The following is a 26,063-nucleotide window of genomic DNA, read 5'->3' on the forward strand; positions in this document are numbered from 1 at the left end:
GACTATAAGCAGAACAACAACAGTGATTTTAGCAAACACAAATAAGAGACCATTTGCAAGGCAAAATAAAAGAAGCCAATTTATTACACTGACCAGATGGGTTTAGTCGGTTGAATCCTTTTTGGGGGGTGAGAATGTCAACAACAACAACAACAATGCAAAACAAACCCTGCTCAGCCCTGAGATTAACGTTTGAAGTACATAACATTTGATCGAAACAAAACCAAACAACTTTTTGGTACATTTGATTTGACAGTAATACGTGACAATTCACGTTAGACAAAAATAAATGACATTTGCACAAAATCTGAACGGATACAATCATGAACAAAGTATCACAAGGCACACACAAAGGTACACTACATGACATACATTACGATCTGACCGTCCCACACACACACACACCAGCAACCAAAGTTTTATCAGGTTATAAATGGCACAGATTTCCAATCTTAAATGATGTTTAAAGTCTCTACACATATAAAGCATTTACAAAATGAATCTTGGGATTATTATGTCGTCCATCAATTGAAACAAAGCATTATAATGATTTGTCTTAGCAAGGCAGCAACAACAAAAGAAAGAAACATATAAATTATCATTTTGTGAAGTTTTGATCACAGAATTTTTTGTTAAATGCAATTTAATTTTCAGGTTTACTAAACTTAAAAGATCTACAATCAATTAAAGTAGATACTTCCTTAAAATAAGCCGGAGAATAGTGCTCATACAAAAGTGCTAAACTTGAATGTCTTCAAATTAATCACAACCAAACCCTCGTTTATCACAACTTATACACAAATGCAACTTATCTTAAAGTGATATGCTATTACTGTAAAAAATAAAAGAGCCAGTTGGCTTTTATTATCTAATCTGAGCTTGCCATTTGGATTAATAAGAGACTGAATTTAAGTGCATAGAGCCAACAATAAAATGACCATCACTGTGTGGTGAAAATAAAGTTATATGTATTGTAATCCACATCAAAATTTATTAAATATTACATAACTATAACACTACATTTTAGTTCTTCCTATGTAACTAGATGCTTGCATGTTTTTATACAATTGATGTAAATGAATCTTTACATGATAACACTCGATAGTGGTGTGTAAATGTGGTTATGCGATACATAAGCAGGCACGTCTAACAGGAAAACTAGAGATTTTTGGGGAAAGAAAAAAACCGCAGGAAGAAAAAAGTGCCCTCTCAAAGTGCTTTGATGTACCAATACACACTGACTTTTATCATTTCTGTTTTATTTTGTCATTTTCTGTCCTTCACTTCACGTTCTTCAATCACTATTTAATAAATATCAAGTGCTGTTTCTGTTGTGTTGATGCTATTATGACACCAGGGACTTGTCATTTAATATACTGCATAATAAAATTCAATTTGTAGAATAACTTAAATTAGCCATTAATAATATAATTTGCAACATAAAATACTAAATCTTGCTCCCAAAATATAAATAAACAAACTACACTACCAAATAAAACTAGGACAATGACTTTGTGCTGCGGTTTGGAGGATTTTTCTTCTTCTGCTCTGAGACCCTAAATGTGCAATACTTTACCAAACTCCTCACCTCGCAATACAACAACATCAAAAGTGTGAGTCGAACAAAGTGCCATTTATGTGACAGATGTTACGAGCAGTGCAATAGAAATATTATTAAGGTATATGGGTGTTGGCATTTTGAAGAGGCTTTTCTGTCAACAGAGAGAGATTCTGAAGGTCTCATGACTGGTCGCAGGAAGACACCAGGAGAGATGAAGAGGTCAACTTTACTCTGAAGGGAATGGAAAACTGCCTTATCAAATCAAACACTGGTGTATTCAGTCGGTTATAAATGATTTGTGAAGGTGACTTCCGTGTTGAAAACCTCAAAGAGCAGACCTTGCATAGTATCCTCTTTCTCCTGTGTCACCTGGTGAGTAGATGATGTGATGAACCTTTGATGGACTTATTCTAGAATGAAATAAAGAGGAAAAACTATCAGTCACAGGTTTAAGAAATTTTTAAACTATGTTATATCTTAACATCTTTAAAGTAGTTTGCATTTTTTCAGCATTTAGTTTGTTTATGTTGTTGTTGGGTCATTCTACGGAAATGTCAATTTTTCTGCCCCGAACCTTTACAGAAATATTAGACTTAAAAAACACTTAGTGTTACATTTTTTATATTTTAAAATGAAACAATATGTTATTTGAACAATTACACCTTCTTGAGCCATCAATGTAGCAATATTAGATTTTTATTAATTAATTAGAATTCCAAGCACCACATGTGCTCGTCCCCACAGTCATGTGGAGAGGGAAAATGCTTTATTTTGAGATCAAAAACAAGTGTTTTCTTCCATTTAAAATACAATAATGTGTCCATAACTATCAAATATATGATGTAAACTACATAAAAAAACAAAATGCTAAATAAATATTATAAAATATATAATGAAAGTAGTGGTCCCCTGGAGTTGTGTCACTGGTGTTACCGTTTAACAAAAAAAGCTCTTATTTTTATATAAAAATCACACTGATGACATCACTTGACTTCCTTCTTTTACTTTCCTGGAGATCTATGAAGAGAAGCCCATGATAAGTCTACTGTCTCTTTTACCAGAAATCTTTTCGGTTATCTCATGATTTTATATGAAGCTTTTAGTTTAAGTCACTGGTATGACCTCCTTTATTGTTTGGGAATTGCAAAAAACTAGAATACAAATGGATTAAACTACTTAATTTAGTGAGTATACAATGAATGACAACATGTGGTTTGATACTTTTCAGCAGTAATTTTATAAAATGCAGTTTTCATGAAAATTGTCACTGGTGTTACTGTGTTTTTTTCTTTCACATTAAATAAAATCTTTCACATGTGACATGATGATAATTTTAAATTCATTGAATTCTGTTACAGTTAGAAAAAGAAATAAATTTTAAGACATCTTGACAGTGGACGTTTCTGTAGAATGACCCTGCTGCTGAAACCATCTGTCTATACTATTAGATTTTTAAGATTGTAAGAAACATTTCAGTCTAGTGAGCTTAAATTTTTGAACAGTGAGGTCCAAATGTTCCCAGAAGAGGGACTTTGAAAATCTGAGATGTAATTTAAAGCTGAAAAATTAAGATTCAGAATTTAAAAGCCAAATAATTATGTAAAACAAAAGGTTTTAGTTACTATTCAAATATAAGCAAATCTGTGATCATATTAACTGCTTTGTACATAAGGGACAGATTTTTTGTCTCTATAAAAACAAAAAGGATCAGGGGTGCAAACTCATCAGGGTTGAAAAAGGTGAGAAAGACACAACAGCAGAGCAACATCAGTAACCTAACAAAGCACTTTTATAATATTTCTGCATTGGAAATGATTTACTTACAGATGTACCGTAGTAGTGTAACAGCCCAAATACCAATAACTAATAAACGCTGAGTCGGAGAAAGTTGTTCTTAAGAAGTTTTCAGATTTAGGTAAAGAAAACACTTTTCGAAAGGCTCGATGCTACTTTATTGCTTTATGTAATGTTATGTAAGTACATGAACGCTGCAGAATGTACATTACCTTAATAATGCATGTTGCCGTTGCCTTGCTATTGCATGTTTCTGTGACATGAATCATGTGATGCGTAAATAAATAAGAGGTAAATATAAGAAGTGGAGCACAGTTCTTCTGCGAGAGTGAGTCTGCACAGACCGCTAAACTTTGACAGCAAAAAAAGTGACTATAAATTGTAAAAGATAACCCGCCAAAGTGGTTAGTGATTTGACATTGTTACCACAATAGCTGGACATGATTTTAAAATTACAACCGAGTCACTGTTTTGAGTCTGAGAAAAGACAGAGAGAGAGAATCTCGTTCATGAACGAATTGAATGAACTACATTGTAAGACGTAACACATAAGACTCTTTTTCGCCCCCTGCTGGCTAATATGTAATTTGAAGAAATGGTTACTTTATGAATCAGTGAATGAATCTGAACAAATCATTTTGATGAACGAACTGAAAACAAATAAATATCTTAAAAGAATCTAAATTTCCATCACTACAGTACATGCTGTCATTAAAGCAAAAGGTACACAACAAATATTGGCAGGAAAATGTATGTGAACCTTTTAGAATTTCATGTTTTCAGAATAATCCATCTTTTGGAGTGGCCAAGTCGGAGCCCAGACCTCAACTCAATAGAGATGCTATGAATTGACTTGAAGACGGCCATACATGAATATGACAGAGCTAAAGCAGTTCTGAAGCAGGAAGAACGAGTTAAAATTCCTCCTCAACGATGTGCAGGTCTGATCCACAGCTAAAGGAAGCGCCTAGTTGAAGTTATTGCTGCTGGTCACCCAGTTATTAATTCTAAGGATTCGCTTACTTTTTCCGCTGACATTTTGAATGTTGAATGAGTGTTCAATAAAGACATGAAAGATCTGAAATTTCCTATGTTATTATTTGTAGACACATTATTTTAATGAAGATCTGATCACATTTTATGACAAAATTATTCAGAAAAAAATGAAATATACATTGCCACTGTATATTTAAGCTGAATATAATATATAAGAAATATATTCTCAATTAATATATAACATCTCCCATTATTAAGTCTGCAACTCCAGATTTATTGTTAATACAACATCAAATTCAAACTACAAATCTCATTATACACTTTTAAAATAAAGGTTATTTATCTGTCTGAATGGTTCCATAACATGCACAAAACCTTTCTGTTTCATTAAACGTTCTTAAAGTGGTTGTACAGATTTTGAAAGGTAAGAAAGAAATGGTTCTTTAAAGGTAGAATTTAAACGTTCCACACATACCTTGTGCTTTCTGCATTTCATTGAGAAATTATCTTCGTTTAATACACAACCTTAAAAGATAAAGAAACATGTTGGGTGAATTTCACAATATCTTTGTTTCAAACTTCATTTTATTTTAAAAACATATTTTCTTTTTATTTATTAAAACAAGGTCTGATATGTTTAAATGCATTCATTTACATTTTACTGACAATTGAACACAACTTTAAACATTTCTTTTAAAAAAAGGCATAAAAACTCATTCTGTAACCATTAAAGGGGGGGTTCAATGGTATTTCAAGCATTTTGACTTATTAACACAGTTATAGAGTTGTTTCCTCATGCTAAACGTAGGCAAAGTGTCCAAAAAGCAGTTGGGCATGTTACAGAGTATTTCTGTACCGAATGCACTTTGCCAGGGTTCATACAAGTTTCGAAAAGTTTTTTCGATTACGGGTCCAGCTGACGTTTCAGGGGTTTCTATATGTACACTTCCCCCGGAAAACCCCGCCCACCCGTCAATCAGCAGGAAATGCTAGAACTTACAAACATCACATCACGCGACAGCTTTTTTAAATTTCAAAACTCAACAATGGCACGAAAGAAGAAGTGTGTTTTTGGATGTAAGGAGAAGACATCCAGCCTTATGAAAACAATGGATATAGTTTATTATACAACAGTTCTTTCTGGTTCTCGAATCTGATTGGCTAAGAGCTATACGATATTGTACTGATAACGGCACTGTAACCGCTTTACCTTTCGTATTATTCCGCCACCTAGTGAATGGAGGTCCTAAGCAGGCTCATCTCTGAATGGAAAAACACAGACGCGCTGTTTGAATCACTCTCCGTGTGTCTCATTAGTTTACTAGCTCATAAATCAGTCTGTGAATCCCCTCAGAAGTTATTATTCCGTCAAAGATCAGCGCTCTTGTATGTTACGGGAGTTAATGGGAGAAATGTCTTCTCACATCGGGTGGACGATTAACCCTTGGAAAGAGGAATATAAACACTTGTTTTTTTCTGGAGCTATATCTTTTATCAGAACGCGAAAACACCGTGGAACTGCAGGTAAGCCCCGCAGCTTTTAAATGTAGACATTGATCATTTACTTTATCGTGACGTGACTATTAAAACATGTTATGAGATATCGCCACTGGTATATTTATAAGCAGCATGCAAAAACATCTCTCTGACACTTATAAAAAACCGTTTTGTATAGTACTGACAAGAACAAAGTTTAATAATAATAATCGAGTGCTCGTATCGCGTTAAGAATAAATGAGAAAGCAATAGTAACGTTACACAAGTATAGTTTTATTAACTTTTACCTCGCGCCAAAACAATAACAAACACAAAAGACACTAAATATGAATAAAAAAACAAGTACTAGTTTGATCATGACACCAAATACTGCTGATTTGATCTCATTTTGACGATCATAAACAAACAAGGCCAACATGAGAGCCGGGGAATCCCTTTCAGAAATGTAGCCCAGAGAGGGCGGTGGTCAGCGGGGCGAGTGAACACTGACGTCCGCTCATGCTTTGGTTCTCATTCGTACCGAATCTCACTAAGCAAACGTTCAAACAGGCGCTATCTTTACTAATCGACTGCAGATTTAAATATAATACAGATACATTCTCGACTGAACTAATCTTAAAACTACACTTTGTGACCAAGAAACGGTAATATAAAGTAACGGCTTTTCCGTCCATTGAGTTGTTATGAGCTTCAAACCAGCCGAAAGTTTTACCTGTCATTCTGGCCGCCCTCAAATCCGTGAACGAAGAAGTAGTTCTCAAACAAAGAGGCTTTTAAAATAACTCCGTTGTTGTTTTCTAGTTTTCGTTTTTCAAACGTGTGCCGTCGAACTGTTGTATAAAAGCAATATCGCTCTCGGAGTCGTGTGATATAGCTCTATATCATCACGGCTGTGATTGCCTCCGGCACTCGGCCTGCGGCCTCGTGCCTCTGGCCTAATCACAGCCGTGATGATATAGAGCTATATCACACTCCTACTCGAGCGATATTGCTTAATTATCCGGGGTAGCAGCAGAGTTTGATGCGTGTGTGTTTAATGCGCTGGATTTTCCCAACTGGTTCACGAGTTGCATGCGGTAAGTAAGACTTCTGTGTTATGTTGGAAATAGGCGCGTGCATATTATTTAAATGACACGAACATGTAGTGAATCATAAGTTAAACAGTGTTGTATAGTGTTGCATGACTCGTACTCGCTCCTCCCGCAGTAGTAACTCCTCCATTTTTCCGTACGTTACCGGAAAGATTCGGTAAAGCTAATCTTTCTTTTATAAATCTGATTAAACTAAAGACTCTTCGGAGATATAAAGGATGTAATACTACTCTATAGATACTCCAGATTGTGTTACGTGAGCTTTAAAATTGTCAATAGCACATTTTGCTAAAATAAAGAGAAGTCATGATGCCTAAGCATATTTTTATTATACATAATTAGACATTATTTAAATATATTTTAATGAAAAAAATACCTGTAATAAGAATCAAAAAGTCATGTACAAGAGCATGACAAGAGAATATTATGCTTTTTACTAGAAAAATATGAAGTAGTCTGCAAGGTACTGGCAGATGTGTTTCTTCAAACAAAATCAAACTTAATGTAAATTTCTGTAGGCCTATATAGTGTCAACAATGTCTCCTATGTTAAAATTATTCTTTGTGCAAGGTAAACTACACAATTGTGTTTGTCATGGTCATTTTTGTGTTACCAAATTATATGTTTTATAATTAAAATCTAAATCGTATACCCCTGGTTTCGCAGACAATTAGAGGCGGTTTCCCAGACAGGGTTTAGATTACACCATTGCCACTGATTTGTCTAAAGATAACCAGTAAGGTGTTTTTAATGTGATTAAAAGAGATGCTTAAAGGGGTCATAGCGTGAAAATCTGACTTTTTTTCATGTTTAAGTGATATAATTGGGTCCCCAGTGCTCCATCAACCTAGAAAATATGAAAAAAATCAACCCAGTAACTTAGTTTTGGTAAACCATTCTCTGCAAGCATGTGACAAAATTGATTTCACCAATTTTGTGATGTAGGTAGCAAGGCCAATTACAACAATGCCGCCCCTTAATCTGTACTATCCAACCACAGCTCTGCTATTTAGTGCAGAGAGAAAGAAAGAGAGAGAAAAAATATTTGACAGCACAATTGAGTTTCACATGCAACAAACCACCATCATTGCAATCAGTGTTTGCATTTCATCAGCTCATTTGCATTTTAAAGGACACACCCGAAAACGGCACATTTTTGCTCACACCTACAAAAAAATGGGAATTGTAACATGCTATAATCAATAGTCCCTTTCACACATGCAGTCTTTACTGGTAATTTACTGGTAAATTGCAGTTAACAGATCATGTGTGAACAGAACCTTTCCGGTAAATTAGTGCTCCCAATTTACCAGTAAGACAGGTTGTAAAATTACCAGTAATTTACCGGTAAGCGCTATGTGTGAACGAAAAATATAGGAATACCGGCATTTAGAACGGACGACGTCAGACTGCGCTGACAGCTTCAGACCAATCATAATGTTTTAATACAGATGACGCGTTTACCCCCGCACTGTTTTACGGACGTTTCCACACACACGCTGCTTGAAAGTCGAGCACACCTGAAGTTTACGTCCACATTTCTTCACCAAAGTTGTTTAAAACAGCTTACCACATACTTGCCGAATTGCCGACGTCCTTAGCACGCTCTCTGTGAAGCCTAAAGTGCCAACAGTACTGTTGTTTAAGACGCATTTTCGGTTTGACGTCGCCTCATGCAATGTTGTTTGGTCATGAGCAACTTCGCGACTGTCAGAGTTTACCACAGACGTAAAAACAACAAAATACGGACCGTGGATATGAACGACGTGGATTGTTTACAAATACAACACTGAGCTCAACGCGCGCCACAGGTACTTCCGCTTTCTCAACTAATGTCTTACTGGTAAAAAGACGGAATGTCACTGCATGTGTGAACAGCACATTTTTGTATTTACTGGTAAATTCATTCTGGTAAATTCATGGTAATTTACCAGAATTACTGTGTGAAAGAGGCTAATATGTGGGGCATTTTGAGCTAAAACTTCACAAAAGCACTCTAGGGACACCAAAGACTTATTTTACATCTTTAAAAAAATCTCATAATATGACCCCTTTAAACATCTTAATTTGCCTTGTCTGTGAAACCAGGCCTTAATCTAAAATCTACTGCCATCTTCTGATGTTTCATTGGTTTTGTGATAATGACCCAGTTATCACTGATAGTTACAAATAGTGCACATTGGTCAAAATCATTTTCCAGCTCTTGTTTGCAATTTGTTGTATATGTTTGTCTGACCACCAGCTTAAACATGTTTATTAAACGCAGACACAAAAGCAGCTGTCAAGATTATGGTCAATGCAATGCGAGGATCAGCTCCTTCTGTTTTTGGTTGCACAACACGCAAAGAATCATAAAAGACTCAACATCTGCTGAGATCCTTACCTGACTGCATTGCACATCTGTAGTGATACTTGTTGGGGCAGCCTTTAAAAACACAACCCAATGTAGCCCCCTTATTTTGACAGGTTGAACAAATCTGGAGAAAAAAAAGAAAGAATGAATGCCAAACACTGTTGATACTGTATTACAATGCAAAGGCGCAAATCTGTGCACATGAAATCTCACCGACTCCTTTGCCAACTTGACAGCATTTTCAAGCCCATACAGTTTTCCTTTCACCAGAAAGACACCTGCTGACCATATGCCACAGTCTGCATGAAGCCAATACTCGCTACTGTGGAGAGGAAGCACGGGAGGGCTGTACCAATCGGTGACAGCATCCATCCTGGATCGCTTTGCTGTAGGACTACTAGACAGTTCACTATCACTGCTCCATCTCTGACAGGCCATCAGAGACGTTTTACAAGTCCAACTGCTTCGATCAGAAGCGACCCAATTCCCTGTTTTAGGACAAAAAGAGGAATCCGAGTCTTCCTCATCTTCCTGCGGATTAGTAAGAGTTTTTGAGGCAGATTTAAACCCTTCTGGGTAATACGGCCCATGCAGGTCACCGAGATCCATAGCATTGGCGGAGCCTCCGCATATGCAGCACACTAGGGCATCTCGCCGGGTGCCGTTCAAGGAAACTCGTCCGAACTGCAAAAAAGGCGACGTGGGAACCACGCCAGACATCGAGCCAGTGGTGATCTGCTGTTTTCCCTGCTTGAGTCTGAAGCTTTCTTCAAGATAGTTGACAACCGTACAGGTCAGGTTGGCTTTGGGATCCACACGCACGTACGGGGCAAAGGTCTCATCCCGCACATCTTTTCTTTCACCTTTGTAGTTTAGGCATTTCAGTTTGATTTCTGGTTCCTGGGGTGAGAAAAAGGGAGCTTGGACAACTTTGTGTTTCTTCTTTTTCCGTTTGGAGACGTGAGATTTCTTTGCAGCAGCTGAACCTTTATGACTCGTAACCGGTTTAGGAAGCCTTGCGGGTCGGCTTTTTAATATTGGTAATGAGTCGAGGTGTCCTTTACTTGCTGAGGACTTTTTGGAAACTTTCTGCCGTAGATTCTTTGATCTGTTTTTGGAACCAAATAGTCCGTCTAATGTCTTTGTAGCTTTGCAATCCAACGCAGGTCTGTTTTTTGGACATGAGGTAGATACTGTGGTTTTACATCTGTTTGAAGCTTTAACGTCCATTTGCTCTTCCTGTAAACACCTCGTCATCCCATCGGATTTCTTTGCAGTGCATACTCTTCCCGGCAAGTGATGGTTATTCTTGTTGGGTGACACGTGTTGGTTGGAGCCCTGATGGGAAATCTTGCTTGCCTGAGCTTTTTTTATATTTGTGACGCGATTTGATTTGAACCTGGTGGGGTGGATGTTTTGAACAATGGCTTCTAACCGCAACCCTCTACTTATTCTTGGAGGCAGTTGTTTTCTCTCGAATGTCTTTGTCTTTGTGGTATGCAAACTGTCAGTTGTTTCGGATGTATCCATTTCTTTATTTTCTGCAGATATGCCGTTGACCTGTACTGATTCTGTGTTGCATGCTTTGTCAGTATTCCCTGATGGTTTCTGGTTAATGCTGGTGATAAATTCTGATACAGAATCAGCGTTAGGGGGCGTTTCCGTCTCTTCTACATGATTAAACTTAGCTTCAACAGTTTCTCCGCCAAACGAATTTTCTCCACTTGGTGAACTTGCAGCCGGCGGCAAAGAAAAAACATTTTCGATCTCGTCCGCTGAGGCAGCAGGATCTAACGGACTAATAAAGTCTTGGTTTAATGATATGGCAAAACTTGACGGCACCTGGTTGTTCTGTAGAATGATCGGCTCTTCAGATCTAGAGATCAGAAAGACTACTTCAGGGTTGCCATTTCTGTGTAATCCCTCCATGTTTGCAGCATGAGTTTCTGAAAAGCCTTCCTCGAAAGGTGCAACGTTCCATAAACCATTAGCAGCTCCGTTCTGAAGTTCATCCACATTTATAGGAAGCCTACATTCGGTGGGATTGGTCTGTTGTAAGGATTTGAGTGCTTCCAAAGAAATATTTTCAACATCTTGCAAGCCACTTAAATCGGGGGGCTGTTGAAGGTAGCACAAAGCCGCTACATTTTCAACAACCTGAGCCGGGGACATAAACTCAAATTGGTCACAGGCCGTTAGTCCTACAGGTACGGAGACCTGTTGGAGGCAGTGTTGGTCCATTTCCAGAGCTGCGTCTCCCGTTTCTGTCGCCAGCTTGCTAGCATCGTACGTAGATGGGTGTAGGACAAAAGCCTTGCTTAAGGGTGGAACACCATAAATTGGGGAATGCTCTGAAAGGGTGTCGTGATTTGAGAAGACATGTGACCTGCTAACATACGACAGCGTTACAGTCGTGTTGGAAAACGCATTGTCGGGTTGGATCTGGTCTGTGGGAAGCGGCAACGGATCGGAGTCGTTCTCTGGAAGTAACAACCCGTTACTGGTCCCGGGATTAACAAACCAGCCTGGTGCCTGGACGACATGCAAGGCATCTAAAGGATTTGCTTTTAGCAGACATTCTTCACCGTTCCTTGACAGATCAAAGATATTTGGAAGGGTGCACGTGGAGGAAAGATCCTGAGGCTGTAAACCATCTGAGCTGCTGGGAGGCTGTTCCATATCAACTGAAATTAGAAATAAAAACAAAACACTATTGGTTAAACACATTTTGTGCATCGGATGGTAAGGCTGGCCGGAATAATAGTATATTCAGTTACCGTAAAATAAAATTAGATTTTTGTATTCATGCATTTCTGTAATTTCATAATAAGCGCCACCGCGGGTCTCTCTTTCTCTGTGCTCATGCAGCTTGACTCTTGTGTGCAGAGGACTCTCACATAATGCTGATAGTTGTAAAGTTTCTAAACTTTAAACAAGCTAAGACAAAATTGCGTTTATATCAGTGTCGCGTGTGATGCTGATCCGATGTAGTTGACATGCCATTTGCTCATAGTACAAACATCTTTGATCAGAAAGACAGAAAGAGACGCAACGTTAACATGACTATCATATTTTGTCCCACATGAGAAAATACTTTAGTGTTTCTTACAGTAAATTGTGGGGTACTGTAGTTTTACAGTGATTACAATAATTTGATAACATATACAATAGTATTCTGGAGTATTAACTACAGTGAAATTATAAAATGTAGTAAAAACTGGAGTATACTTTTGCAATTACTACAGTAAATTGTAGTAAAGTAAATTAAAGTATACTGTAGTATATTATACTAATTACTAGACTCTAATGCTGCGTTCACACCAGCCGCGGTAGAGGTGTCAAGCGTGAGTGATGTTAAGTTAATGTGAAGACCCGTTGATGCGCGTCTGGAGGTCTCGCGGCATGAATGAGGCGTTTAGTGCGGCGCGGTAGACGCGATTCCGCTTAATCGCGCTTCAAGTTCGCTCGAATTGGGCGTTACCGTTTGAACTTTGGCGGAAAACAATAACAATGACATTGATTTATGACACTCTGAAGCAGCATCAAAAAATGATTTGTAGTCTTGAACTCAACCGCTGATGGCCATCAATCACACGGGAACGAGAAATCATGTTAACGGATAAGGTAAAAGTAATCCAGTTTTATAAATGTTGCGTTTGATGACATCGTTTTATTTCATTATGTAAGGTTAACGTAATGTTGAAAACTAAATTGTTAGTCATAGACGTTGGTCTAAATTGTTAGTCATATGGGTGGTTTCCCGGACATTGATCAGCTTAAGCCAGGACTAGGCCTTAGTTTAATTAGGAAATATAACTAGTTTTAACAAGCATGCCTTACTAAAATTATTACTTGTGTGCATTTTGAGGCAAAACAAAGAGCTCTGATGTATTTTAATATATGTCAGTGCAAGTTGTTTTCAGTTTGGACATCTCTTACATTTATTTTAGTCTAGGACTAGTCTAATCCCTGTCCGGGAAACCACCCCATAGAGTTACAGTATTAGTCCAATAACTTACCATAAACAAACAAATAGCCCGACAGACGCTATACACTAACGCATACTTCCGCATTTGTCGCCGACACTGTTGTCATGTGGTTTACAAATGATTTCTTATTCAAATTATTACTCTACCAGGCCGTCAGGGCAGCGACTGAATTGCGACATTTACAGTACATAAAAACATTTAGGATAAGTGAAGAAAAGTAGCTGATCCACAATTGCAAACAAAGTTAAGAACAAACAACAAGAATAAACAAAGAACAGGAATCAAACATTATGGTGACGTAAATGCTCCACAGCTGTGTTCTTGGAAGAAGTGAAAATAAAAGAAAAAAAAAACGATAGTGTTTGTGCAAATGCTGTCTATTTCCTTTGTGTAATTGTTTGTAGTGGAGTGTCCTGTCTCAATATTTTCACGCGCATGCGCTGTTGTACACATACTGTCCGCACATATTTTGTCACCTTGTAGGACTGCATTTTTAAATGGGGGCATTAGTATTGCTGTATTAAGGCTCAGTAATGGCAAAATAGTCTGAAAAAGACATGAAACATGAAAAAGAAGTGATAAAATCGTGAATTTGCCTAAAACAATCATAATGTTATTTTTTCCCCATATAGCCCACCCCTAGGGTAACGTGGATATTAACGTCATTGACAGGCGACTGCACTGCCCCATGTCACTGTTTGAAATGGCAATTTTCTTATAATTTACAAGTAGTTGAAAACATTAAAGATATTGTTAGTAATCAGCTGGATAAAATATATTACACTGGACTAGTGGTTTTTGCATATTTTACTGCAAATCTCTTACAAATTGTACCTTTAATTACAGTAAATTGTAATATACTCACTGTATATTATACTAATTACTAAACTTTGATCATTTATACGGTAGTTTTTAACTGCAATAAATTCTCGTATATTATAATATACTATACTAATTACTAGACTCTGATAATGTATACTTTAGTATTTTGTAGTATTAACTACAGTAAATTGTAGTATACTGTACTAATTACTACACTTTGCGCATTGATACTGTACTGTAGTATTAACTGCAATAAATTGTAGTACACTATAATATATATTATACTAATTATTACACTTTGAAAAATTTAGGCCTATACTGTATGTTAACTAACATTGCCATAATTAAAGGTGCAGTGTGTAAATTTTAGCGGCATCTAGTGGTGAGGTTGCAAATTGCAACCAACAGCTCAGATCACAGCTCACCCCTTGCTTTTGAAACGCATAGAGAAGCAACGGTAGCCGCCAAAGGACAAACATGTCATCATTTGAGACAACTTAGTAAAAAAGTTTGTCCATTAAGAGATTCTGTAGAAATCTGGCTCCACAAAATGGTGACTTCCATGTAAGGGGACCCTCTGTGTATGTAGATAAAAACGTCTCATTCTAAGGTAATAAAAACAATACAGTTCATTATGAAAGGTCTTTATACACCACTGATAATATAGTTTTGTATATTATTTTGCATTTCTGTAAAGAGATCCTCCTAAAAAAATACACACTGCACCTTTAAATACACTGTAGTATACTGTAGTATATTATAGGCTACCAATTACTATACTTTCATAAATGTAGTCCTATACTGTAGTATTAACTATAGTAAATTGATAAACTGTTGCAAATATTGGAATATTCTTTAACATTTACTAAGGTAAATTGTAGTAAAGGTCTACCGTAGTAAATTATACGAATTACTACAGTTTGATAATGTATACTGCAGTATTTTTACAGTGAGTTGATAAACTGTAGTCGTATAACTTAATGTTCATTTAATGTTTACTATAGAAAGTTTTAAAATCACTGTAGTATATAGTAATTTTACTACAGTAGGAAATACTACAGTATACCATGGTACAACAAAGAATACCACTGAATAAACATTTTTTGATTAATATTTTGCTCTTTGACGTGTTTCTTCTTCAAACTGAATTCATGATAAGGCCTTTTTTAATAACGACCAGATTTAGGGAAAACTTATTAACACGTGAATTGCATAATGAGGCACTTTGACACTTTCTGAAAACCAGTGTTCTCATAAATAAACGATTTTCAATACCATGACCAACTTTTGTTTAATTTCTTATATTATATCCAGCTTTATCAAGTTGAGTTATCAGGTCACACTCTGACACATGTGGCTAGCTGGATATCACTGTTAATTAGCTAAAGCTAACACTTAAGCATCCCCAAAACCAATTTTATATTATGTTCGTGTACTCTTATACAATTGTTTGGTTTTAGTTCTTGGTTTATTCAGTTGTCCAGTGTCACTAACGCAGTTTCACATCCTCGAATGTGCTAATGTTTTCCTGACGTAAGTACGCTAGCATGGAAAAACAAAACATCTTTTCACAATCGCACAATTCCTTCTAACTCAACAGATTTTAACGCATCCCACAAAGACTTTTAGTGACAAAAGACCACAGTCTTATTTTACGGAGATAAAGTCACATAGCAACGTAACGTTACCGTAGCATACAACATTAGCAGATAGCCGTTAGCATCGCGAGCTAACTGCGCTAAACAAAGAGAGCGCGTGCAAACTTACCCGATCACAGCGAAGCCGATGCATTTAATCACGAAACATAAACTCCAGTGTAAACTCCATCCCGCCGACAGCAAGCACACTCTTTTACGTACAACCACGTCTCTTACAATAGTGTGTAGAGTTTTAAGTGAATAATGCATGAAATGGGATATTTTCATACTTTTGGAGTCCTATGTCAGTGGTAAGATAAAGCTTGGCCAAACCTGGAAGCCAACAGCTGTCAAGAGTCATGATGGAGCCACTGCGCAGGATTATGGGATTTAGTGTAGCGAGTCCAATCTAAAACAAATTGTATTCCTTCAAACCAAAGCATTTTGAATGATCTCCTTGCATACTTACTGTAGCTCCGGGCGAAATCAGTGCAGTGGATGTACGCCAAACTTGGTAATGACCAAATATGAATCGCACAACAGGTTCAGTTGTGTGAATTGCATTACATATAACCATATTCCTTGCTTCTTTATACATGCATTAATAATCAAGAAATGAGTCCAAAAGAGGGTGCAAAAATATTTATTGCTAATAAACCTGTTGTCAGTTCGTGTACATTTGCAGTATATTTACAATAATGTATAGAGGAGTGGAAATGTGAGACAAAAATCCGTAACATTTAAATAAATACAAAGGACTGCCACTGAACAACACTTTACGTCTCATGAGCTTGAGGAAACTTTATCCAAAAACAAAACAAAAAACAACTCCCATTTAACTTGAGTGGATCATTATAAGTTTATAATGAAATCTTATATAAATTCATTTATATACACCATCCTGAACCCCTCCAGGTGTATTCTTCTTATATGTCTAACAGTCTCTATTGTATAATATGAAATGGTCCTTTATTTAAAAACATTCGGAGATGGCATTTAACACTGGGCAGTGTCGAGCCATTGAAGGTCAGCAGTTAAATGAAGCCGTCTAAATGAAATGATTTTCATCCCGTTTCACTAAAACAATAAAGAACTGGAGGGAATGTGCATACTGACCACATCTAGCGTAATACGCAGGCCTGAAGGCGTGATTATATCTACTCTTTGTTAAAGGCGTATAATGCACCAATAATCTGTAGTCTCAAGTCATTACATAGTTAATTTTTCCACTGGTGATTCACACAAACTAAAGAGTTAAAACAGTAGCTTACACAAGTCGTGTTTAGTGTATGCATGGTAGATGCTTCATTAAAAACATTTACATTACGTATTTACATTAAGACATGGCAATGGAAAAAAACAATGTCACAGTAACTGAAGTGCATGTAATGCAGACTATAGACATAAAATTCAATCTTCATACCATGTTTAATATATGCTTTATGCTGTGACCAGTGTGTCTCTATGTGATTAATTACTGGGTTAAACATAGTGAGTCTTATTAACATGCAGCGAGGCAGGTTGATGCATCAAATGTCAGAAGTCCTTAGTGTCCTTGTTGTCAAACAAGTGAAGTCTCTGCTCAGCCGTCAAACCTTCCTTGAGACTCTGAACACAATGAAAGAGAAAACAAATACATTTAGATTTAAACCAGATTTTTTTTATGCATAACGGTGACAATTTTTGATTCATGATCTGCTGTTTTTCATAATGGAAGATTTAAAAAAATCTACCTTTGTTTGTTGTACAAATTGTAAAGAAAAAATGTATGAACATGTTTGGCTGTCAAACGATTAACTAAGAAATAATTGATTAAGGGCCATTAAATTATTCGAAAGTAATGCACACCCAGAGCACCCGTATAAAAATATATATAAAAATAAAAATAAGTATATGTATATGGAAATGTTTCTTAAATATATACGTGAATGTTTGTGTATTTATTTATTATACACATAATATTTAAACACACATTTATATTATGCAAACTTTATTTTGTGTGTAATTAATCACAATTAATCGTTTGACAGCCCAAAATCTAATGTAAAGCCAAAATGTAAAGGGATTTGTACATTTAAATGTCAATTTTTTTTAAACCCATGGGACTTTATTTCTTTTGTGGAAGATGAAAGTTATGTAAATGACTGACAGACATCTGGGGCCGGTTGCACCAGCTGGACGTACACCTGGTTGTAAAACTAGTCTGGATGTAAAATGCGCTTTACGTCCAAAGAAGAATTTTCACCTGTTGCACCATCTAGGCGTAGCACACGTCCGAGACTAAATATTAGGTCTAGTCAAAGGAAGCCGTAAGAATAAAGTGTCGACGTGTTTCTATGGCAAAATAGAAATGATTAAATTGACGAGACATTGGTGTGTCTAATGCATTTACGAACACTAGGATTTCATGCATACTGACTGAGAGACTGCACCAGTGGCAGCTGGTCAGAAGGGGGTGCCGCCCCCTTAAAGTTGGCCAGAGAGGAAGCTACTTTAAAGCAACACTATGTATTTTCCATGTAAGATTGACTTCTGGCTCTCCCATGTGGTTGAAAAGCGCAACAGTGTCTGATATCAGACACTCTTCTGCAAGCAGGGGGAGGGGCTGTGTGCTCTACCCGACCATGCGACTTTCAGAGTGTGCTTGTAGCAGCTAGGAGGCTGCTCAGGTTGCAGCAGCACTAGAATTCATCCATTTAAGAGTTGTTCTATCAATGAAATAATTTTTGAGACATTATTTAAAGATCGAAAAACTACATAGTGTTGCTTTAACATGTTACAAAAAGTTAAATATATAGTGCAAATTAGTACAAAATAAAATCATTTAGCTGTACTATTTCACTATTAGTCATGTTATAATTTATTTATAAAAAAATAAAAACGGAGTTCGTCGTGTGTGTGTCATGTTTGTGTGTCTGGGGCGCACCCCTAATGAGTGTCTATGTAGGTCAGTAAAAAAGGGTAAAAACATGTGACCTGAGGCTGAGCTCTAATTGGCTGGTTTCGGATCCGCCCTGGGGCGCAGGACTGTGCGCCCCAAACCCTCCCACTTATGTTGCAAGCGAATCAATATTGTTTTTTATGTCTTTGAGCTCATGTGATTGGATCGTTCTCAGAGTCTCATAACCGCGTTGCAGATTAGTGTGTTAGCTCCAGAAGTACTGATCAGTGAAAGCAAGTGAAATATTTTGAGATGAAGGAGAATATGATTTTATCCTTACAAAATCACCCTATACAAGGTATTTAATTGATGAATAAAGCTTGGACCAGATTGACCAACGGAGTCAAATAATTGCAGTCTGTGTGAGCTGTGAGCTCATATAATCCAGTATATTACATAGCTTGGTCAAGTTTGTTGTTTAGAGTTTTAAAAAGCACCCACGAGAAAACCACTGTGTTTAAGAGAACTTCAAGAACCGTGCAGAATTAACTGTTGTACAGTAAGTTAGTCTGTTGTGAGGGAAAAAATGTGCGTGTGCTATTGCTATAAAAGCAAAAAGAAACGTACAAGCCTGTGATAAGGCAACTTTTTGTGTGTGTTCGGTCGCGTTCATCGAAAAGTCTTTGACGGAATTTTTTTTTAAACAGGAAAAAGGAAATTCTGAACGCCATTTTGGCAGATTGCCCATACAACTTGACTAAATGTAATTCCTAGTGATGTCCAGTTGGTGGCAGTGTGTTGCTCAAATGACGCCCTGGTTTCTAAACTTTCTCGCAATATTTTGATGTCATACACTGATTGGTCTGTGCATCACAGCTGAAGTTAAACACTACAGGAGCGCTGCAACAAGACGCCTGTCTAAGGTAAAGATACAAAATCTAATGACAAGAGTCTGCATTAAACTGGCTTCATGCGTTTATTACGCAATATGGTTTCAAATGAGTTTAGTTCAATTAAGATTTGTACACGTTTATTGATATTTAAATCGCACTAGTAATTTGGGGATGCACATCGTCTACGCTGAACATAGCTGCGCCTGGTCGTAGTATTAGATGGTGCAACAGGTGTACAAATTTTTCACAAATCCGGACGTAGTTAAGCCTGAAGTAGTGCTTACACCCAACTTTTTTCGTCTAGCTGGTGTAACAGGCCCCTGGTCATCATTTACCTCAACTGAATATGACTGCAAATTTCTCCTCGTGTTCCAGGGAAGAAAGCAATATGGGTTTGTAAATGACAACATTTTGGGGTGAAGTAACCCTTTAGAATCCAGTTGTGCCACCAGCAAATCCCCGAACTCTCGTCACCTAAACGTGCTTTAAATAGTGAAACTACAGTGTCCACCTGTGTTTACAATATAAATAATGAAAATGTACTGCTGACAAGAGTGTCCAGTGATACAGTGACACACTTCTGAAGTCATTCAGCGTGTGGTAATGCACTTGTGCCCATGTGACAGGAAGGGAAGGGGGAAGCAAGTGAGATGATGTGAAGAGCCCATCATTAACTACTCACCATAACATTAACTAAGGCTTGGTGGTATGACACTACCATTGCATGCTATGTAAAGATCTGTCAACCGGTGGAGAATCTTACATACCGGTCATACCACAGCATATCTGCAGCTCAAAAACATCTATCACCAAACAAATTACAGTCTACAATGTCACAGAAAGATGCATGCAGTGACAGCTTAGTTATGATAACAACTTGAAATGTGTTGTGTGCATACTTGCACACACTTGTATATTTGGTTTACATGAACTCCCCATAAACATAATGGTTGTTATACTGTACCAACTGTATATGTTTTCTTCTTCCCCTAACCCAGTGGTTCTCAAACTTTTTAAATTGCTGAGGTGAAATTGCACTCAATTTTTGATGAATTAATGTATTTAAAGGACACCTATTTTATTGGTAAAAACAACGTTATTTTGTGTATTTGGTATAATTCAATGTGTTCGCGTGGTTTACCGTACATTTTTGTAGCTCCAGATTTCACTCTCTTCCTGAAACGTGTCGATTTTGTAGAAAACTCATCGATTTGAAAAGTGCTGTGTCTCTGATTGGCCAGCTAATCTGTATGTTGTGATTGGCCTGAACACTTCTGACGTCAGCTGGAAATGTGACGCTCCTTACCATGTTTGAAAGATTTGCTCACAATGCAATGCTGACAGGAGTTAAATTACAGGCTGCGAGTCCAAAGCGGGAGGAATTATGATAATGTCGTTCTTGTCTACATCACCAATCCCAGGAAGTAAACTGTTGCCTACAATCCGTGTGTTTGTTGTAGTCAAAAAAAGAGATTTACGCTGGAAACGATAACTCGCGTCATTGTTTACTGTGGGGTTTGTAACTATTGCATATCGTTATCATGTACTAATACACACCTACAAACCAAAGGAAATGTAAAATCGTGAATCGGACGCTAGGTACTCTTAAAAAAAAAGTAATACAACCGGTTGTATCTCATGCCCCCCAAGGGGGCCCCGCCTCCTAGTTTGAGAACCACCGCAAACCCCTAAACCGAAGAAAACATTTGGCATTCTTTCATATATGCACAATTTCCATTTTGTAGGGCTGTGACGATTAATCGTGTTTCCCATTAAAAATACCTGTCTGAAATCGATACTGAATGCTCCGATTCTGTGTTTAATGCACAGCTTGTGCGTGTACTACGGCGTTTTGTTCATAATGAATCTGAGTCGTTTATAATGTGCATTTAAAAAAGCAACACTTGTTAAAGAAAATTATTAAAACTATTCCTTATTATCATGAACATACATGAAACAATTTGAAGAACAGCGATATAAATATTCTTATAGACATTTTCTAGAATAGTGCTTGTAATGGTACTTCTTCTGTGGCACAAATTAAAGGATTAATCAATATTCCCAATAAAAAATCCAGATAATTTACTCATCACCATGTAATCCAAAATGTTGATGTCTTTCTTTGTTCAGTTGAGAAGAAATTATGTTTTTTGATGAAAACATTCCAGGATTCTTCTCATTTTAATGGACTTCAATGGACCCCAACACAGTTTAAAATTGCAGTTTCAACGGAGTCTCAAAGGACTCTAAACGATCCCAAACGAGGCACAAGGGCCCCATCCAGCGAAACGACTGTCATTTTTGACAAGAAAAATAAAAAATAAACTTTTAAACCACAACCTTGACGTGAGGACGTATTGCGTGAGGTCACGCTGGCGCGTCACAGGACCGGAGATAGACAAGCAGTGCATATTTTTTATTTTTCTTGTCAAAAATGACAATCATTTCGCTAGACAAGACCCCCACGCCTCGCCTGGGATCATCTAGAGTCCCCTAAAACTGCAATATTAAACTGCATTAAAACTGTTAAGTGTTGGGGTCCATTAAAGTCCACCAAAATGAGAAAAATCCTCAAAAAACATAATTTCTTCTGGACTGAACAAAGAAAGACATCAACATTTTGGATGACATGGTGGTGAATAAATTATCTGGATTTTTTTAAGAAAATGGACTAATCCTTTAAGTTTCTGCACATGTGGATTTTGCATGTGCCAGGATTTCACAGTAATTCATTGCACGATTAATCATCACAGCCCTACCATTTTGTATGTTATTTAAGCCATTTTGTTTACAAGGATACAGGAATCATGCTGTTATACACACATTCCGGTACACACACAACTGATCAAAAGTTGAGGGTCACTTGACTAAAATGTTTCACTAAATATAAAGGGGTATGCCTATATGTTTAAAAATTACAATATAATTGTGCCTACAAAATAATTGCATTTTTGGAAACTTTTTTAATGATTTAAAATGGATGACATATACAGCTAAATTAAGAAAATGCAGTCAAAATAAAAATCATTTGATTTATTTTAAGTTCATGTTGTCCCAAAGTTACAGTCACAGTTCTGATGGGTTTACGAATATATACAAAGAAGTGTAAAGTAGTAGTAAGTAATTAGTAAATGAACCAAAAAAAATGTTTGTAGTACACTCATCCATCACTCACACACATATTTATATATAAACGTGTATGTGTGTTATTACGATGATACAAAATCACTTATAAATACCATAATGATTTTGGTCAAACTGCCTACCCCTACCATTAACAGATTTTAACAGGGTCGCATGCATAATGGTAAAAAGCAACGTGTGGAAATATAATAATACAGGTGGTTGATATTAAATGTTTAAATCCCTCTTAATACAAAACAATTCAAATTGTTGATGCAAGGGATGTATAGCGGTTTGAGTTTGACATGTACTGTCCTTTCCAAGGACATTTACCTAAAGTCATAAGGTCTTCATGGTTAACTCTTTAGCTGTCCCATGGCATGTCACGATTCACAGACTGAGAACAGAGGGAAAGGGAGGAAAAACAAACACACACCACTGTGTGTTAGAAAGGGGAATGTTCAAAAGACACTTTTCTTACCACCATCTATCAGGCTTTTTCCTGTCGGACAGAATATACAGCTTACAAACAGCTGAAATCTAAATTCTAGAGTATTTAACTGAATCTTTAATCCATACCACAGTTTAAGAAAATAAACCAGTGACCTGAGGGTGGCAGTGTGGACTAAATAAATCATCAAACATTGCAAATGATCACACATTTCACTATGAAACAGACAAACTGCGTAGATATGATAAGAATGGACTGAGAACTCACCTTTGACCTCATGGTACGCTCTGAACGTTTTGCAGCAGCGGCCGCCATCTTTAAAATGTCTGGATTGCTCTTTGACTTCATGATATCTAAAAGACATAACGTGACAGTCGGACGTTGTCTCCTAACACAAGCGGTTATGTTTACTGCACGCCGGTTCGTTTAGTTACAAAGCCAGTACCGTAACCACTGCGCTCCACATCCTCCAGTGAGGGTTCCCCCAGTGCCTCGTGGGCTTGTTGCAGCTGTTCACGAAGTCGCCCTACATCCCGCTCAGCTTTGGCCCTTACGATGCTTAGCTCTGTGTAGATGTCCTTGTATTTATCTGTTGCATATTTTTTATCCTATGACCACAAAGTTGGAGAGGTCATGTGTCGTATTATCATTCATTTCTTTTATAGTTGACATAAATGAAAACATGATGCATTGGAAATACCACTTACTCTTTGGGCAGATTGGAGTTCATCTTTTAAAGAGTTTATCTCCTGCTTCAGGTACTGCACTTCTGACTCTTTCACCCTCAACATTACCTGTAAACATAAGCAGAACAATGAATCTTTCTTCTTCAGGATGCCTTAAAAAGGGCTTAAGCCTGCAGTATAGTCTGTTTTTTAAGTGTACGCAAAAGTATGCGCATAGACAAATGCAAGTATAGTTTATTTGACTCGTACATGTTCACAGACGTTTGCGACAAAATGCAATGCAGACCATACTTCAGCAATTAGATGTGATGGTGATACTGACCTCCAGTTCATACAATTCCTTGCCGTGCATGCCAGTGCCAGTGTCATCCTCGCTTGTCATGGATCGCATCCTGGTAATCTCAGCTGCCAGACGGTTGTTTAGCTCCTTCACAACAAAAACAACAAATAAAGCATAAGAGTTTTGTATCCAGATGGCGTTTTTCCATTGCATAGTACCGCATGTTTGGGTCAGCTTATTTTTGGGGGCTCTTCCACTGTGTATAAGTACCCCATACTTTGTTAATACCACCTCGGTTGAGGTTCCAAGCGGCTGAGCTGATACTAAAACGTGACGTGGAAACACTGTAGAACACTAATTGGTCGGAGAGAATCACTACCGTGACATCGCTATAATGCAGTGTTTCTCAAACTTTTTTAGCCCAAGGACCACTTTATCTTCCAATTTTTTTTCTGAGGACCACCTAACAAAATCTCACTCTAACACGCCCCCCAAAAGCAACAAAATAGGAAGGATAGGCTAAATGTAAGTTTAATATGCAACTGTTTCAAGTCAAAAACTAATTGTTTTAACACAAATGCAATGCTATGTTCAGAAATTATTATATGAATTTTATTTTATTTGAAAAAGTACATTTGAAATGAGTTGCAGCTTAATATGAACAACAAACTGCACATTAAACATACTATAACAGCCTAGGTCCCACTTAAGGTCATTCCAAAGAGCCATTAGTTTAAAACTGAGGTGGTGGGTATATGAAGTCTATGGTTGTAACTATGGTAACAATTAAATGCTGAAAAAAAATACAGGGATTTTACACATGAAACAAAAACTAGTACATTACAAAACTAATAGATCTGTGGATTTTAGCTGCTTTCAGTTGACGCTTGATCTTTTCTTTTGACTCCTCCATTTTTACCTTATTAAAACAGAATGGCAAGAACTAATATCACAGTTTTGCAAGTGCATTAAAAATCTACTTAAATAAGTGACGATTGTATAAACACTTGCCTAGTTTAGGTCATCTTTTGGCGGACCACTGGGGGGGTTTGGTGGACCACTAGTGGTCCGCGGACCACACTTTGAGAATTACTGCTATAATGTAAAAGATTAGCTTTACCTTTGTGTGTGCGCTGTCGAGCAAGCCTGTTGTTATCTGTGCTTTGTTGCAAGTGACATGAAGGTTATGTTTTGTGAAAACATAACCTTCATATCTTTAATATCTTTATTGTTTAAACAAAGTGAAATTAAACTTATAATTAGAAATCGTATAAATTAGATTATGAGACTTTAGCCAGCATTTCACCAACAAGGTCACATTTTTATTAGTCTTATTTAACCTTTAATGCAACATGTGCCACAAAGCTCTCATATATACATTTAGCATGATTTTAACACCGTTAAGGGGTCTAAAAGTTGCTAAATCTAGCAAAAGTTGGACACTCCGACAAGGCCTCAAACACTATCCATTACGTGAGCAAGTAAACCCCACCCAAAAAAAAGAATAACATAAAATGAATTGAACTTTACATTTTAATTCGAATTTTCTCTCTATTATTGCGTAAGCATTAACTCATTCGCCGCCAGCCTTTTTTTAAAAAGTTGCTAGTCAGCATTTTTTGTGATTTCCAGGAAAATTTTCTTTTAGAAGTATACAAACATACAAATATATCAAATAATCAATAATGAAAGAACAGACCATCTGCTATCAAACAAACAAACAAAAAGGGGGAAAAACATTTCATCCTATCTATACTTTTTTCTCTGCTTATAAACTTAAATGTTTTTTCCTTCAAAAATATTATTTTTATCAAAAAGCTGAACTAATTGCATTTTTGTGAAGGAATTTAGTTATAGATCAGATTCAGAACAATTATCAAAACATACACGAAGTGTAAAATTAATAAATATTTTTTTCTAGTTGATAATCACGGTATTACAGATAACCATTAAAACTTATCAGGAACACATTTTTTCATTCAAAAGTTTTCTCTTAATTGACGAGATAA

The 26,063-nt window shown here is 36.9% G+C and overlaps 2 protein-coding genes across 11 annotated transcripts in view; both read right to left on the reverse strand.

Moving 5' to 3' along the window:
• Positions 1–66: 66 nt before the first annotated feature.
• Positions 67–16,332, reverse strand: LOC129420563 (uncharacterized). 4 transcript variants are annotated; one of them, XM_055175517.2, is made up of 6 exons: positions 16,074–16,183; positions 9,506–11,976; positions 9,323–9,416; positions 4,827–4,876; positions 1,900–1,971; positions 67–1,792 (listed from the first exon to the last, which is right to left on the reverse strand). In XM_055175517.2, the coding sequence occupies exons 1-5, from the start codon at positions 16,099–16,101 to the stop codon at positions 1,927–1,929; spliced, it is 2,688 nt and encodes an 895-aa protein (XP_055031492.2). In that variant the 5' UTR covers positions 16,102–16,183; the 3' UTR covers positions 67–1,792; positions 1,900–1,926. The 4 variants fall into 4 exon arrangements, with proteins under 4 accessions (XP_055031492.2, XP_055031494.2, XP_055031491.2 ...); XM_055175519.2 differs by lacking the exon at positions 16,074–16,183 and adding an exon at positions 16,210–16,332 and having other exon boundaries at positions 67–1,971; XM_055175516.2 differs by having other exon boundaries at positions 67–1,971.
• A 35-nt stretch (positions 16,333–16,367) lies between these two features.
• The window catches only part of mprip (myosin phosphatase Rho interacting protein), a 63,607-nt gene continuing 53,911 nt past the window's right edge, over positions 16,368–26,063 (reverse strand). For 3 of the 7 annotated variants that reach the window (XM_055175515.2, XM_073866624.1, XM_073866623.1), the window contains 5 exons: positions 24,097–24,201; positions 23,796–23,882; positions 23,534–23,696; positions 23,356–23,441; positions 16,368–17,348 (listed from right to left, as the gene is read on the reverse strand). In XM_055175515.2, the coding sequence (XP_055031490.2) occupies positions 17,277–17,348; positions 23,356–23,441; positions 23,534–23,696; positions 23,796–23,882; positions 24,097–24,201 (513 nt within the window). In that variant the 3' untranslated portion in view covers positions 16,368–17,276. Of the gene's footprint in view, positions 17,349–20,281; positions 20,318–22,970; positions 23,035–23,118; positions 23,140–23,355; positions 23,442–23,533; positions 23,697–23,795; positions 23,883–24,096; positions 24,202–26,063 lie in introns of all 7 variants that reach the window. The other 4 variants (XR_012369210.1, XM_073866622.1, XM_073866620.1 and 1 more) reach the window with 4 other exon arrangements.

The sequence above is a fragment of the Misgurnus anguillicaudatus genome, chromosome 4 (assembly GCF_027580225.2).
Source record: "Misgurnus anguillicaudatus chromosome 4, ASM2758022v2, whole genome shotgun sequence".
Taxonomy (NCBI): Eukaryota; Metazoa; Chordata; class Actinopteri; order Cypriniformes; family Cobitidae; genus Misgurnus; species Misgurnus anguillicaudatus.